The sequence below is a fragment of the Grus americana genome, chromosome 11 (assembly GCF_028858705.1).
Source record: "Grus americana isolate bGruAme1 chromosome 11, bGruAme1.mat, whole genome shotgun sequence".
Taxonomy (NCBI): domain Eukaryota; kingdom Metazoa; phylum Chordata; class Aves; order Gruiformes; family Gruidae; genus Grus; species Grus americana.
Genome location: NC_072862.1, coordinates 1,519,558 through 1,536,912, shown reverse-complemented (window position 1 = coordinate 1,536,912; position 17,355 = coordinate 1,519,558). Strand labels below are relative to the sequence as shown.

At 46.4% G+C, this 17,355-nt stretch overlaps 1 protein-coding gene across 5 annotated transcripts in view; it reads left to right on the top strand.

Moving 5' to 3' along the window:
- The window catches only part of GRM7 (glutamate metabotropic receptor 7), a 306,193-nt gene that overhangs the window by 144,235 nt on the left and 144,603 nt on the right, over positions 1–17,355 (top strand). For 4 of the 5 annotated variants that reach the window (XR_008578861.1, XM_054838818.1, XM_054838817.1 and 1 more), the window contains exon 3: positions 16,750–16,891. The exons of the other annotated variant lie outside the window; for it this stretch is intronic. Coding sequence is in view for 3 of the 4 variants with exons in the window: in XM_054838818.1 (XP_054694793.1) it covers positions 16,750–16,891 (142 nt within the window). In the remaining variant the exon portion in view is untranslated. The remainder of the gene's footprint in view (positions 1–16,749; positions 16,892–17,355) is intronic. 5 annotated transcript variants of the gene reach the window in all.

Sequence of the window (17,355 nt, the reverse complement as noted above, 5' to 3'; positions counted from 1 at the left end):
ATATTTTAAATTCATTTTCAGCATTAATTTCTCCTACACGTGTGGCAGTAATTTATGCCCAATAAAGATAACTTCGGTCATCTTTCTGGTCACAAAATGAATTAAAAATAAAGAAAGTGGATGTTTTATGTGAAGTGAAAGTTAACATTGTTTTTCTTAGAAGTTACATTGATTCACTGATTTTTAATTTATGTACTACCAGAACATCATTTCAATTCCTTCATACAAGTAGTAGGCCTAACAACGTCAAGAGAAAATATATTGCCCCTTATCGCTCAGTGCAGATTGAAGGTGTCGAAAGTTTTAGCCGGTCCCAGGTAGCCCCCCGGCTGGATGAGACAGCGCGGAGCGGTAGAGCTGGGATGGTTTTGCACGGGAGAACTCACTGTTGTAGCCGCATCCTGAAGCACAGGGATTTATAGTACAAGCAAAAATTCCTCTTCATGCTAATTAGTTACACATGTACGTTTTCAGCTATCAAGTTGAGCTTTTTATCTCTTAAATTCCCATGAGATATAATAAATGGCAATTGAAATAATGGGCTGCTCAGCAGTGGAGCTGTAGGTGCGTGTCATGAGGTGTAGGTGGAAGAGTGTGAAATTTGATCTGCAACTAATATAAGGAAAGTTAATTAAATTTAGACTAATACGTTGAGTGCCCCAACAGTAAGGGAAAGGGGCATATTCAGCACATCCATTTTTTCCTCCCCTTTCTTTGTGTGTGTGTCTCTGGTCTTCCCAATTCCAGATTTGCTGGAGTTTCCTTGCCATATTATTTCCACAAAAGGTCTAGTGATAAAACTTTTTTGTGGCATAAAGACTGTTTAAATAGTTATTGATGTATTGATTTGAGGGTGGGACCTCATTTCTTGCTACCTCAAGTACCAACGATTAGAAGATGAAAGTATTTTGACTCTCCAGAGTTCTCGCTGTAAAGTGAATTTCCTTGCTTTTATTCTTTCCTAAGGTAGCACGGTAAACTGGTACAGCGCGTCCCACCCCGTAGCAGCTCCGGGTGCGCAGTTCATTGGATCGGGACTGCAGGAGACGGATCTCAGACAGACTTGACACTCAATCCTGCTCCTGCTCGCGCGGTGAAAAAATACGTGCCGAAGTCTGTAGGTTTGCAAAGACAAATTCTGTAAGAGCATCCGAGTTCTTAACGTTGATAGGTGCCTGCTGCGCTGCCCCCGCCCTCCTCCTGTGGGATGCTCGCTGTACTAGTGCAAGCTTTTGGGGGCTTTAACGTGTACAGCACGAGGAGTAAATCGTGACACACTGTGGGTGGTGGATATTCTCCCCTACGCATTCAATTTAGGAAAATACGAGCTTTTTTCTATTGCTTGACACTGGTGCTTAAGAAATGTTTTCTGGAAATGAAGTGTTACCCCAAAACCCTGAAAACTTTGGCTTATGCGTTTGCTGCTATTTTCGTGTACATTTTCACTTGGTTTCACTCATTTTAATAAGTCACATTTTTGAGTCAGCGGGTAACAAGTCATAAGAACATGCACTGTAAAGTCCTCTCTGCCCCTCTCCCCCGTGAGCCTTTCGGCTAGGTAGTTCCAGCATCTCTCAGGATCCCTCCACAGCAGCCTGAAAGATTTGGATTTGTGTGTTTGATTCCCCTAAATCCTAACACTTGAGTTTGGGCTTTTTATTATATGCAGCAAAAGGGAAAACAAAAGTCTATTTTTCCTTTGTTCATCCTTCTGTGAAGGGAAAGGATCGTTTCTTAAAAACTGCCCTGCCAAAGGTACAGTGCCGTGACTCCGTTTGTTGGAAGGAAAATGAAGACTGTAAAGATTCATAACGGTTTTGGATACTTTGTAGGGCAGTGTGGGCTTCACTGGCGGAATGATTTCTGCAGCAATCCATTTTCTTTCAGTTAAACGCATTAGGTAGTCCAAATATTGACAAATATTTCATACACCTCTTGAATTCAGCATCAAATTAAGAGAATTGCATTGTCTTTAATGGGCTGTTCATTGCAAAGCCTCTTTAGAAAACAGTCAATGAAGAACTTTGTGCTGAAATAACTCAGGTATAACCATACTGAATCCATCTTCCGAGGTTCCCACGTGAAGCGAATGCAAATGTTCGTAGAGTGGGGGTGCTTCCCAGTTGCTGGGTCAAGCACGTGTTTTGCTTGTTAAGTTCTTCATGCTCCTAAACCCGCACGCCCGTATTTGTGGCTTGCCCAGATGGGATTACAGGCGAATTGCAGAGATGAAATGCACTTGCTGGGCAGAGGCCGGGTCTCGGGTCAGCCACGAACTATGTGAAGGTCACTGAGCTACGGCAAATTTCATCTGAGAGCGCGTGTAGTCAGGCACTTCGGGAACTAGACCATGACCGCGGTTCAAAGCCCGCAGAGCAAAGCTTTGCTTTCCACGACAGAAGGTGATCTTTGCGCCGTGTCCTTCACGTTTACTTCCCAGCAGCACTCGTGCCTGCGGTCGCTGTGTCGGTTCTCATTTCCTGGGGACCAGGACCACCCCTCTGCCAGCAGCCTCCTGCCCTCGACGTGCTGCTGGGCGCACGTTCCAATGTGGCCCCAGGGCATCCCTGCCCGTACGGCCGACGGTCACCTCACACCTACCGTGCTGTGACGTCCCCCTCTCAATCGGAGACCCCAGAGCTCCTGGCTGAGTTTTGGTCTGTCTCTATGACATGACAGCGGCTGTTGCCTGTGAGATACGGTGCTGCTAGGATGAAATCCGGACTGCCTTCCAAGAGTTTGCTCCTAGCTTTTGCGCCTGTTACAACGTCTTGTTGCAGAACTCCATTAAATTGAACTGATTATCCAGAGGCAGTGTAGGGGAGGGTGGTTTTTGCAATGCTGCGATAGTGATTTTATTGAACTATATTGCATTTTTAGTACTCATTTGAGAGAGGGTTATTAAAGCACGGTATTGTACATTAAGAACATTGCTCCAGTGTGAAGGAGATGAGGTTATGAGAAAGACAAGAAAAGACCAAGGAATTTAAAGTTTTGTTTCTACTTTTTTATTTCCCCTATCCAAGGGCTGAAAACATATTCTATTTAAATAATTCTTAGCTTTGCTGAATTTACGGGTTTTGAGTCCCAGAAGGCAGTGGCCAGCGTACCAGCACGCAGTAATGACCTTGCGTGTAAATCTCATGCGAGATAATATGCTGCAGCAAGGCTGAGGACTGATCGGAAACCCAGAAGGTAGGACCTAACAGAAAAACTATCTTTTCATGTTTCAGTCGTCCCAACTGCCATCTGCCCGCCCGATCACTGGAGGTGATTTGCTCTCGAGACTTTGCAGAACGCTGTGCTGGTGTATGCTTTTAACAAACGTGTACGTGAATCAGACTTTTCTTCAGCTTTTACCAAAATACTGTGCAACATGAATGTACGTAATATAATGGCCATTTGCTAATGATAATTAATGACATTTTCTTTTGGTAAAATTAGACCACATGTAGTTTGCTTCTGTTATGACCTCTGTATGAAAGGGACCTGCGGTTCTGCAGAGCTGAGGGTGAGAAACATCCCTTAGAGCTTCAATTAAACTTGGGAAGCAGCAAGCAGAGTAGTGTGTGCTAATTAGAGAGCAGCTCCCCAGAAGAGGGTTGGGGATGGTTGCTGAAGCATACGCAGAGACCTTCATCCTGCTAGAAGCGTATTGGAGCAATCAGCGCATCTCTCTCGCCTTCCTTCGGATTAGACACAAGGAACCCAAAGTGAAACAAAACGTTACGGAGCCACCTTCTTTTCCTCTGACGCTCCGTGTACCCCAGCCTGATGTCCTGTTTTCTCTTGTTTTCCTACCAAAACACGTGTTGGTCTTTCTAGCTAAGATAAGCGAATGCCAAATCCTGTTTGCTTTTGGGTGCTTACCTGAGCAGTGCTGCGCTCTGGCCCCACGTCCCGCTTTTTGTCCTCACCAGCTCAAAGCCCAGGAGATCCTATCAGTCTCCTCATCCATTGCGGAGCCTTTGCAAGCCCGACACTGGGTTCATGAAAGAATTTTTTCATGTTGTAATTGCTGGTCTCTTCTTGTGTGGAAAAATTAGAAAACAGGTTTCCTTCCGAAAGTATACTTGGAAGATTTCTAATCCTCCCTCCCTTCCCACCGAGATTTGTCATTGTGTCATTGCTGGTTTGCAGATTTCTCATTCTTTGAAGAACTGACAAGTCTTTACTTGCCCTAACAGATATATAACAACCAAGAAAATACCATTAACTGAGAGAAAGCTAAAATGCTATGTTACCTCTCCAAGAAAAAATGAATTAGGAACATGGGAACACTCCAAATTGTAGTTAGAAAAACTTCGTCATTAGAGATCATTTTGTGCTTGCAGTTTATAATGATTCACTATCCAGAGGTGGCATCGTTATTACTAGGGGGGAAATATCCCTGCAAGAACAGCACAGCACTAAGCAGCCTCCTAAATTACAGTGTGGAGCTCCAAGAGGCAGTTCAGACAAATAAAACCGTGTCACAGAGCACAGGATGCTTTAGAGTGTGTGAAGGTTGCAGGAAATTGCTTTTTGTAAGGGAGCCAGCCCCAGCTCGGAAGATATTGTTTGTGAGCAGCCTTGGATTCGGGCATTTTGGGAAGCGAACAAATAACTGGGGATCGGGCGGGGGTGAGCCTCGCCGCCCGCCGTTACGGTGTGCTGGGAGGGGACACGCGGCCAGCCCGAGTTCCCGGGGCAGGGAACGGGTCTGGGTTTCAATGGCCGTAAGGGCTCGGAGTCCAACTCGGGTTTGACTGTCTGATGTGTCTTAACCGTAGCGCTTATTTACAGGAAAACAGGGCATGTGTAGCAGATTGGTTATTTCTGACTTGATTCCCGGGAATCCAGTCTCCTTTCAAATTGGTTGCGTTCCGCTTTCAGGAACGTTTTACGCTCCTCTCTCTGGGTTCTGGCATCGTGTGCCGCTGGCTGCGCTCAGGAAAACCTTTGTACCACCGTGGTGCTCGGAGGGGCCAGGGGCTTCCTCCGCAGCCCTGGGCAGGCTCTCGTCAGCGGCTGCTTCGTTTGCTTCTCCCTGCACATTTCACTTCAGGACTTGGGATTTCCCGGGTTTGAGGATTTACGAACCAGCTGCAAGACTAAGAAGATACTTAGCTGGTGTTTTGTGTTGAGCATGGTTCTAATTTGTATCATTGCTTGGCTGTGCATTATGCTTTTAAACACGGTATTTTTGGTGCTTTGTTTCCGTCTCTACCCGCAGCCAGGGATTTTACCGCCTACAGTTGTTCCTAAAGAACCGGTGTTTTATAAAGTGTTCTGACATTATTTCTGAGAACTTTGCCTTTGCTATTTTTACGCACAAAGCAGCAGAGCCGGTCTTGGTCTGACTAAATCGGGCTCTTAGAAGACAGAGGGAGGGCCGCGTTATTCGGGGCTTTGCGCCGTGCGAGATGAGAGGCAGCGCTCCGCACCCCTGCGGCTCGTTGTGCGTCCCGCAGACGGGCAGGTGCGCCCGGCGCTGCCGCGCAGAATTACACGCCTTTCAGCTCAATTCCGGCGTCCGGATTCGGAGTCTCCCTTTTCTATTCGATAGCAGGCACTTCTCGTTAGAAATGGCAGCATTCCGAACACAAGCAATGTTATTTAGCCGGGAATCTGCTTGTTCGGACTCCAGCCCTGGGTCTTCAGCTGGTTCTTCAGCGCGGCGGTTATCACCTTTGGAGGCTGGCGGGGCAGCCCCGCTACCGGCTGGGGGGGGTGCAAGCACCGCCGTCGTAAAGGTGTAACAGCAACAGCCGCTTAAAGGTTTGAAGCAGAAGTGGAACTTTTATTTTATATTGCTTTTTTTTTTTTTCCCCGACACGGTTACACTGTATGGCTCAAATGTACTTTCTTGTAGCACAGGTTTTAGGAAGCCAATAAATCTCACGTCCCTTCTACTGTAAATACGCAGACCGCGCCTGTTCTCAAATGCTTTGGAGCGCTGCGGCGTGAGCACGCGTGAGCTCGTGACGTGGGGGGCTGCTGATCTAACAAGATATCCTCGTTTGCTTTATTCTCTGTCTAGCAAACAGAGCTTTTCTAAATCTTTGCAAATGATGATCTTATACCATTCTTACAATTTAATTTAGTGTTCCAGAGAGAGTCTTAATTTTTTTGTATGTTGCTGGAGTTTAACTGCTATAATAAAGGACAATTTTTGAGGTGATAAAATGCACTGGGAATGTCATTAAATATGCAGCAAAGCTACGACACAATAGAATTAAGCATTAATGAATAACATACTAGAAGTATTAGTCTTCTGTATCAGTTTAGGTCTTCTGTTCTTTGGTTATGATGAGGTCTAATGTGAAAAAATGAGACAATAAACAAGCTTAGCAAAAATCGAATTTTAAAATGATTCAGTAGAATCTTTCTGTATAGAAAGGTTCTAAGTTAAAGCTGTTGCGTATCCAGAAGGATGCTTTCCCTTGGATAAATTGTAGTTTCATGTTTTAATGTAATTTTATTATTGGTGCACATTTTATTTTTACAATTGAATTATGATACTATGGAGACGTAATTTAAATTCTAGCCCGTCTGCACACCAGTGCAGTTGTAAACTTCTTTTACTGGCATACGCAAGAACTTCATAACTCTTGGTAAGTAGGTTATTAACTACTAGTAAAGAAACAAAAACCTGATCCAGAGCCTCATTAGAACTTTGATTTGGGACGTATGGACCCAACTGCCATTTCTGGATCTGTCTATAAGTCAGGTTTTTTGACTTAAAGTTCTTTTTATCTTGATGATATTGCATGATGACTCGATGCTGATTTAGCCTCCTTTGGTGGGGTTTTTTTTCCTTGAAATACAATAACTCCACGCTCCTGAATTTTCAATTCCATAGGTGTGTATTTGTTCTGGGTGGAGCTGTGGCTACGTTAGCCTGGCGATTGCAGTCAGAACGAAGTCCAAACAGTTCTCTCTGAATATGCCTGGGTCTATTTTAAGTTTGGGGGTCAGAAAAAATTAATTTCTTTCCATTTCTGGCTGGCAGGAACTTTTTCTAACAGTGAGCTAATTTCAATAGATTAAAGTTTCTTTGTACCGTGTCTGCGGAGCTGGGTGAGCGCTCGAGAGCTGGCGTCTGAAGTGTACCCACGGCCTCGGACCAGTTCCTAGCGAACTTTCTCGCCTTGGTGGGACAGGGGAACATTAGAGGTTCAGTAATGTGGTCAGGATTTGTTCTGCTAGCTTGGTTTACTGTGAATTTACAGGTTTGGGAATGGGACTGGAAATTTTCCTACACTAGATTAACTTACTGAAATTCTTACTATTTCTTGTGTGATGCTGATGACAGATCCTGTAAAGTGGACATTGGGGGGGTTGTTCTGGTTTTTATTTAAAACAATAAATGAGAATTCCCACATGTAACAAAGAATCCCCTTAAAAACCCTACCTGACACACGGGCTCCTGCTGCATAACGTTCGCTCTTCTCTAAAGCAAAGGTGTGAGTCATGTATTGACTTTCCAGTGATTGTTCCTGGAAGATTTTGTGGCTTTTTTGTCAGTTGTTTGAATAACTCTTTTACTGGTGAGGAGTTTGATGGCATGCAAGCTGGCAGGCCCAGCTGTATTTCAAGAATATGAAATAATCTTTATCGTTCCCCCTCCCTTAGGATGTAATTCTGCTTTTTCAGGGAAATATCCTCAATTGTAGTATCAAAGTTTCCACATGGGGAGAATAGTGACTTCTTTAAACTCAGTCTTCAGTGTTACTGCCACCAGTTTCTTTTCCTTCTACAGAATATATGAGGCTTAGAAGTAAAATTCATTGCAGCTAATAAATTGTATATGCAGGATATATAAGTATATGCCAAAATCCAGCAGTGACATATATAGTAAAATGTACAACAAAAAGAATATATGCCTTTGATGTTTATTTTGTTTCTTCCCCAATTAATTCCTCTCCTTTGGTCTGTCCCAAACTGATGTCAAACTGTTTGATTCATTTCCCCTTGTGAAACGTGGGGGTTCCTGCTCATTGGATTCGTTTGGCAGAGCTGTCAGTGCAGGGCTTGGCTGAGCAGCCCGCGTCCCTTGGCAGGGGCACCGGGGGACCGCGTCGGTGTCATTCAGGGCTATCTGAACTCCTCAGCGCTTGAGGAGTTGATATTTTTGTTGTTTAGATTAAAAAAGCCAGGACTAATCTATACTTAAATTGCAATTCACCTTCCATAAAATCCCAATTTTAGAGTGTTTCTGTTCTGGTGCGCACTGAGAAAGCTCTTCAAATCCCTGCCAGTAGAGGAGTAGCCATGCCGAGCTGTGCCATGTCAGGCCATGTCAAACCGTGCCATGCCATGCCAAGCCACGCCGAGCCGTGCCATGTCAAGCCATGTCAAACCATGCCATGTTGAGCCATGCCGAGCCGTGCCGTGTCAAGCCATGCCGAGCTGTGCCATGCCGTGCCATGCCAAGCCATGCCGAGCTGTGCCATCTCAAGCCATGTCAAACCATGCCAAGCTATGCCATGCCGTGCCATGTCAAGCCATGCCGAGCTGTGCCGTGTCAAGCCATGCCGAGCCGTGCCATGTCGTGCCATGCACCTCTCTGCAGCAGGGCGTCGGGGACGGGCTGCCCTCCAGTGGGGCAGGAGGAAGAGGAGAAGAATGGAGGAGAATCCAGAGGCGTTCCCCAGCCAAGCCGGGGTCGCAGTGGCTGCAGGCTCAGCTTTGCTGCGGTACAAAACGGAACAAATGCCAGACCTCGTAATGGCGCTGCCGGCAGCCTTGTGAGCGTGAGAAATCCGGGGGGGGCACGGAAAGTCTTTAAAAGCAATCAGCTCCTTTCTTTCAGAAGGAAACTGTGCGAGCCCCTTGCTTTGTGTGTTGTTCCCGTAATCGTAATAAACATCCAGGAGGCAGCTTTCGGCAGCTGCTAATTTTAAAGTAACATATTAATCAAATTAACTGAGAGTTCCTTCTAATAATTAGCAATAGCAAACATAACTTTCTGAAGCGTTGTTTTCAGTATTGCTAAAAGTGATTCCCCCAAAAGAGTATCTCTGTAGATAAATCATCTGAAAAAGTGTTAAACTGTCTCTTTTGCTACCTGATAATCCAATTAAGTGGTGATAAGAAAAATAGCTCTTGGAGAATTTCAGGGAAGCAGAATAATGTACTTAGTGTTGTACCAGAATCAAAATACCACATAATCATGGGTATCCATGGATACTGAAGCAACACTTTGATTACTAGATACATCCATTACCCTTAAATACCAGAGTTAGGTGTTTAATGCCCCGCACAATTTAATGCATGACTGCTTGAACTTGCGCAGGGAATTCTCCTGAGGTTTTGCCTTTCAGAGGCACGGCACAGAATCCATCAGCAGGCAAGAGGAAGGCAGCTATGATATTTTTAAGACTCTCTGTCTTCTTCCAAGTTCCTGTGTGCTTTGCAACTGCTGCCGCCCAGATGGCTCAATTCGCCCGCCTGTCCTCGAGCTGCCTGGGAACTGGAGCATTACGTGATGTGGCCCGATCTCTATCCCACGTCTATGACACATGAGTGGGATTCCCGTGAAAAAAAAGTCATATGATAATAATCGTTTACAGTGCTCGTGCTGTTGGGACTCGCTCCTCAGCGAATGGATGGGCTCGATGCTGTGTCTGCACAGCACCAGACCTTTTATCACAGCAAGATGAGCACGTTGGTTATTTCACAGCATAGGATCCATCAGGAGGCTGAAGCCACGATTTCTTCACCAGCGTTTTGACTTCTCCATTTTGTTTTCATCCATTTTCCGGGAATGGGAACCCCAGAAAACAGAGATGCTGTTGTGGGTCCCGAAGGCAGCCCAGGAGAGGGGCGCGGGGGGCTCTCACTCGTGTGCCCCACGCAGGGTCCCCTGCCACCAGCCTGGCTTTTTCCTTTCCGTGGATGAACAGATCCAGCCCTCTTTCCTCGCGTGGGTAATGAGAAAATGAAACGCAACAGGGAAGAAGTAAAATGGGCATTTAAGAAGCGCTTTGATAGCGAGCCTTGGAAGTGTGGTGGTTTACCCGTGAGCGCAGCGTGGTGGCTCCAGCACCTTCGCAGGGCACCCGAGCAGGCAGCACAGCGTGGTAGGTGGGGGTCTGCTGCTGCGCCCACGGCGGGGCCGGGCTTGGTGCCTGCACTTCCCATCCCTGCAACATGGGTGCTTTCCGAACGGGAACGTGCCATACGATTCCAGAGCCTGAAGATAGGAAACTTTTCATTTTTTCATCTTTTGTAAAAAATTACCATTTTCGTTATTTTATTTTCTTCCTTTTTCTGCTTTTTTGGTACTCGCAAAATGTTTTCTATATTACCAGAGTTCAAAACCAACTTCCTTGAATGTCTCTATAAAAGTTTTCATAGCAAAATATTTTTTGAGGATGCTTGTGAAGCAGAGTCTTACATGCGTAATCTGTTGGAAAGGGGAAAAAGAAGGAAGCTGGCGCCCTGTGCAGGCAGGGAAAGAACGGGTTTGGTCCCTCGTTCCTGACAGTAGTTGAAGAAACTGAATCCTTCCTGTAAGCCATTTTGCTAAAAGTAAAAAGCAGGAAACCAAGAAACGGATGTTGTCTTATCCCACTTGTTGCACAACCGGTCCTTTTCATCTGCCTTCGCTAACCTGCTCCTCTGGGGTTTTTCTATCACCCTCACAGCTCTTTCCTTCTCTGAGCTTCAGTACTGTTTCCTTCTGTTCCTAATTGCATAGTAATTTTCTGGAAAGAAGGATAAAAAATTTCTGGTGAATACTAATTTTGGGGGGGAAATGGGATTTCATGCTTCCTAAATCTATTTGTAACCCGAGACTGAATTCGGTCTGCAGCTTTGGCTTGGGGAGAGTGGGGGGGGAACACGAGGAGCATCTCGTCCCGCTGCTCTCAAGAGCTCGGGGACGGCCGCGCCGGTGCGGCAGAGCTGGGTCCCTGTTGCACCTGAGAGCAACTCGCCTCTGTGCCTGGTGGGTCTCACCGCGGGTGTGACGCTGGTCTTCGGCTGAACGTCGGGATCGTCCCCTGTTCCCGCTGGGGATGGTGCAGCTCTGCGGACGGGCGCAGGGACCGTGCCCCCCGCGGGGTATCAGCGGGCGATGGCTGGGTCAGGACACTCGGCACTCTGAGGTACCAGTTCATCACCTCTCTGGGAAAGGAGGAAACGCACGGTTTTGGATGACCGTGTTAATCGTTGGGTGGGGGGGGGGCACTGGGATCTCCTGTGTAGCTCCTCATTTGTTTCTGCCTACAGGTCCCTAATGACTGTTTCCAGTTCAGATTAAATGGAGATTGTTGTGTTAGGTAAAATTAATTATATGACTTTCTATTTTAATGAGAAAAACTGAAGATCTAGCAACAACAAAATCTATAAATTTTCTTTTTCAGTCTGGCAGCCAAACCAAAAAAATCATATATTTGTACATCCTTAATTGCCAGCATCCTGAGCGGCACCTTAGATAAATTTCCTCCGTCTCCAGCATCACTTAATTAAAACTTCTGCAGGAGCATGTGAGAACGCAGGGGCCATTATAAGGACCAAAGTGAAACTGAAGAAGGTTCTCTTTGTGCAGAGATTAACTAGAAATGAGGTTTCTTGAGACAGCAACTCTGCTGCATTGAGTCTTGTCAGTGACCTAACGAAGTTCAGAGGGCTTTTCTACTAGAAATAAAATCTGGGGGGAAAATTGTTTTTTCACCAGCCAGGGAGAAAGGACCCAACTTCACTTTGCATTTTCTTTGTTTGCGAGAAAAATTCTGGAGGTGCTGTTAATTCGAAACGTTGGCATTTCTGTGTTTTCTCAGGGTGCTGCCAGTGCCTCGCGGCGTGGGGAATTTTAATGCCGGGAACAATCCCAAACAATCGGGTCAGTTTGCCAAAGTGGCACAATCCACTGGGAAAACTAGATGCTGTAAAACCAAATAATTTTCAAGTTATTGTTTGAGGAAATGGTTTGCCTTGTTGTCTTATCCTTTTCATAGATTATTGTGCGTTTTCACGGCTTGCTTGTTGGACAAAGGCGCATCTGGAAAGGCTGAACCCACCAGGTCTGCTCCTGGTGTTCGCGTCCCAGATTTGATGTTCTTACAAAAACATTTGCTGGCAGCAGGGCAGGATGAAAAAGATGCCAATGTTAGACTTCGATACATAGCCTAGAAGAGATATTGTTTCAAGGGTAGAGTGGTATGGAACTGACTGCCTCATCGTCGTCGTGGTGACCACCTTTCATATACCGATTCCCGTGAATTTCTAAAATCCCATCGTTAGAGTTAAGCATCTGCTTGCAGGATGGCTTGAATGATGTGTCTTACATATACCGCAGTTCACGTCTCTTTTATTCATCGCCAGTATCCGTTATCTTCATAATGGCCTTTGCACTTGGTTGCAGAACCTCAGGCAGTTACCTGCTCTCTTTGCTCACCGGGCAGAAATAACCGCAGCAAACAACGGGACCGCTCCGTAGCCAGCTGGTTTAAGCGTGGTGCTGCTGCTGGTGGGACCGGTCCCGGGGCGGCTGGGAGGCTCCCGGTGCCCCGCAGCCCGCGGGCGATGCGCGGAGCAGCCCCGGCTCGGTCGCAGGGTGCAGCGTGGGTTCGGCTCCGGGACTGCCATTCATTGCCGGCGCAGTTTGTAGCTAGTTAGAGCGTTTGCCACTTCTCCAGTCCGTCAAGGGTGATGTATTACTGCAGAAATCCTATGACAAAATCTTTAATTTGCAACTTTCACATTTTTACAGCTTAATTCCCTTGGAGGTTTTTACCTCGGGAGCACTGTGAATTAACCTGACAGTTTAAATAACTGCGCACATGTTTCCTATTGCAATAAGAATGCAGGATGAGAATATGCAAGTTAAACTTATTCTATATGTGCCATTTGGACAATATACACCCAACTCCTCGGGCATCTATTATTGCTAGGGAATGAAAAATGCCGCGTGCCTCTGCCTGCCATGAGGTCCTCCACAGAGATGGAAACACTTTTATTCAAGCTCCTAAGCTTGGATGTAAACAGAAGCTAATGCGGCGAGTACAGTCGGGTGGCTGGGATGGATCACCCTGCTGCTACAGTAAGAGCTCGTACTCTGATGTCAAATGCTGCCTGGTGTGGACTTGAGCAAAACAAAGCAAATAAGAAAATAATACACGTTGACCCGTTTTGGTGACTGGGAGCACATATTAGTCAATTTGTAATAGTGTCGCTTTCCTGGAAAAGACACTAGCAGTTTAAAATCAGAATATCCATCACCGTGTCTGAATTGTATTATCTGGGTCTCGGTCCTTTTGCATCTTACTTCTCTGCCTTTTTTCTTTGCCCTTGGTCTGCCTCGTGTGGCTCGAGCTGTTGCTTGGTAATGACGGTCTCTCCTGCTGCTCTGACATGGAAAGTATCCTAGCTACCATACCGTAGATAAAATATTTGGGCTTTAATCATTGGTGTTTACCCTTTATCCGTAATTCCTGCTTACCATTTATCCATAACCCCTTCGTGCCCGAGATGGCACAAGGGTTATCAGGGTGTCGCATCATCTGCTCCGTTTGGGAAAGCTCCTCCACCATCCCGGCCGTAGGAGCAGCTCTCCATCTGCCTCGGGGTAAATGCAGCGTCTGCCCGCTGGATCGGCGTGTTAAAAAAGGGCTCTGTCACTCCCCTTCGCCAGTGGGAGAAACCGAGAGCTGTGTCACAAAAAGGAGCTGAAGTCTGCCCTCCCGAAGGTCAAACTGTTTCCTTTCTCCACCCTGGGTCCTCTTTTCTTTAAAAAACCCGTGGAAATTACATACTTCGAAGCTGTACATTGCATTAGAGGCTTTTTTTCCTCGCTATTGAGAGCCTGGCCACAGCTGTCTCTCTGTCCAAAGATGCTCAGTTCAGCTGTAATCATTATCGACTATAATAAGATTTTTGGCTTCTCCATCCAGGCAGTAGAGATTGCGTGACCCACACAAAAGGTGTAATTACTGTCAGGGTGGGCTGCTGAGCTAGCAGCCTTCCCAACGAGTTTAGCCTTTTTTTCAAGCACTTAAATCATGTAAGTCACAATTACTTAATATTAAATACTGATTTTTTTTTTAATAATAGTTTTACAACAACAACGTATCACCTGATCTCGGGTGTTTATTTTTCTTTTTTTTCCCCTGGATACAGGGGTTCTTTAATGTAGATAGACTCTTAACTACAGAAATCTTTCTGCCGTGGGTGCCAGGTCTGAGACCCTTCTGCGTCTGTTCCTGCCTGCCCGCCCGGCGGGGGGGTCGCTCCCCTTCGGTGGAGCCGCGGTATCTGGGGGTGAGCACCCGGAGGCATTCTTCTGTCCTGATCTAGCAGGCTCCTAAAGTCATTTGCTGGTGCTGGGGAACGCTGCTCTGCGTGCCCGTCCGCTGGTGTCTGCTCTCTGGGGCTGTTTCCAATCCTCTCGTGGGAGAGCCAGCTTTTTCTGAATGAAAGCAGCAGAGAGTTATGAAGGATTGCAAAGGGGTTTTGCAGCAGCTTCAGAGGTGTCTAAATAATGGCTCCATCCGGCATGCGAAAGGCCTTTGGTCTCGACACTATAAAATATATCCTCTCCTGTTCTCTGTGTCAAAGTGGGAGCCTCTTGACAGGGCACCGCGGAGGGAACGCATACATTTTCAAGTGACAAATCTCAGAGCTTCGTACCACTCTGCAGGTTGGTCTGGGATTTTTTTTTTCTCTTCTCTCAATGAATTCTCCAAAGCTGCCACATCCTTATTTAACAAGAGACATCAGAGTCTCTCGTGGGAGATTCGAAGTAGCTTGGCTGGGTGTGATGGAGTGCCGGGGAGGGCACGGGCACTTTCTGTGAGCAGCTAATAACTTTAAAATCAACTCAGGCATGATGCCTCGGTGCAGAGATTTTTTTCCCCAAGAGAGACACCCGGATGGCTTCCCCCCCTCTCCGGCTGCCTGCGGGTGCCCTGCGCTTGGGAGATGCCCTGGCCCAGCTGTGGAGCAGGAGGCTCGGGCTCAAAACCAGAGCTGGGGGGCTAGGGAGGGAGGCGGGGGTTTAACCGGCATGTCGTCCGTGCCGAACGGGGCTTTTCAGCTGGATAACGCTGCTCGTGGATTTGAGTTGATTCTGTCTTGTTTTGACTGGGGAAAGTAAAAAGAAAGAGCATTTAAGAAATGTTTAAGCTTTTTGAACTTGCTAGTGATGCGACTTCCCGCATTTAAAAATGTTGACGTTTAAAAATCAGTATTGTTTTCTTGCATAGAAAAAAATTCAGGTTGCAATAATTTTGGGTTGTAATAACTGTAAAACACAATTAAACACTCTGAGTCAGAGAAAAACTTGGGGGTTATTATTCTGTTTTATTCTTTCTCAACCTTTCCTTTTCACCATTTTATTTCTTCCCACCAAACCCAATCTTTTTTCCCCCCGGAGTTTTTGGATCAGCCTAGTACCAACAGAGCTGGCTTGACTGCAGGCAACCTCTGCGTCTCAGCTTCTCTACGTCTAACGTAAGGAAGAATGATCCTGACCTACTTTGAAAAGTGCTCAGAGATCTGCAGAAGAGCCACGTTTTGCAATTTTAAGGCCGTGCGTTGGGTCTTTCCGACTGTTCGGTGGTTTTCCTCCGGGTGTTTGTGCCTCTGCTTTGCCTGGTTCAGGATGACGATGTTATCGTCTGGCAGAGCGCAGGCAGCGTGCGCTGGTGGTGGATAAACCTCCTCCTCTGTCTTCTCGCCCTGAGCACACCTTCTCTATTACCTCATTTAACGGTACTTTTAAATCTGTATTTTAACTCATATCTGTGAATATCTCCTTTGTCCTGCTGTCTTTTAATTAACTCATCCCCGCTGCTGTTTCTTATTGCGCATCTCTGATACTTTATTAATTAACACACTGTGCAATATTCTGAGGAAGTTGGTATCTAAGATGCCATAAAAGATGAAAGTGTCTATCACTGGGAAACAAAATAATGAAGGCAAAAGTGTGGTTTCATCTGCCAACAATGACAAGCAGAATGTTACTGGAGATGGGATTGTTGTTGTTGTTGTTGTTTTCTTTTTTCTTTTTCTCCCTAAAACAAGCTAAACAATTGTAATATGTAAACCGTGCTAAAACTCGGTATAGGCTGTACGGATATATTTATCGCTATTGCTGTGTTGATACTACTTTTTTTCAATGTTGCCTGTGTATTTATGAGAAGTTCAGTTCACAGCCATGTACTTTATCTTGAGATGGGCAGCTCCATCCCATTTGGTGAGGGATATTGGAATTAGTAAGGAGTTTCTTGAACAATCTTTGCTTTGCCGATATCTCAACTCCTTTGCTTTTCCTATTCCAGATAAGTTGTTTCAGTGGAAGCCTTTTCCCTCAATATCCTTCACTTCCAAAATTAAAAAGAATCTCAGCTCTTGCCAACACCACTTGCCTTTCAGCCTCTTGTTGTTGGGTTTGGTTTTTTTAAATCAGTTTAAGCTTGCTCAGGCTGTTGTTTGTTGTTGTTTTTATTCATCCCTCTGCTGACTGACTGGTTGATTTGTTTATTTTGCTTTCCTATGATATTGGGTTTGCCCGTCTGTTTAATCCGTGACCCAGGCACGCAGACCGTGTGCATCGCAGTGAGGGCTCTGGGCAAACCTCTAACTGCACGGATCCCTCGGGAAGCTTGACGTGAAGATTAAGTGCTCCGTAAGGGCAGCGATCCGATCGGGGAGCTTCCCTTCCTCCCAGGCTCCCCTTCCAGCCCTGTGTATTTCCTGCTGCCTTTCCTGCGCTCTCCAGTGACAGAATCCTTTTCTTCTTTCTCCTTTCTCTGACAGGTGGGCTCTGCATTGCTCAGTCCCTGAAAATCCCCCAGGATCGCAAGGACAAGACCATCGACTTCGATAAAATTATCAAGCAGCTCCTAGAAACTCCCAATGCCAGGGCCATCGTTATTTTTGCCAATGATGAGGACATAAAGTAAGGATGGCTGAGGGAATTAATTCGTTTGGGCTTGATAGCTATGCGGAAAAGAGAAAGCAGATAAGAGCAGGCGTAACGAAGTGGCAGTGTCTGTTGGTCAGAGCAGCGTGGGGGTGTGGAGGGGACACCGCGGAGGGCAGCGGCAGGCAGGGAGATGCGGCTCTGGCCGCCCTGGCTCGCATGGTGCCCCGGAGCGTGCAGCACGGTGGCGGGGGAACGGGGATGTTGATCAGGCCCTGGAAGCTTTTCCTGGCACGGGGTTACTCACGCGTTGGGTGGCAGAGCTGACCTTACCTCTCAAAGAGGCGGTAAGGAGACGCCGCTCTCTCCAAGCTCCTGCTGCTGTGTGTTATTCAGTAGTTCAGGCTCTATTTTATGGCAACTGGTGGTTGCTAGCGATGAAATGGCTCGGACACGCGCGGTTCAGCCACGTAAAGCGCACTAGGTTTAACCACATCCAA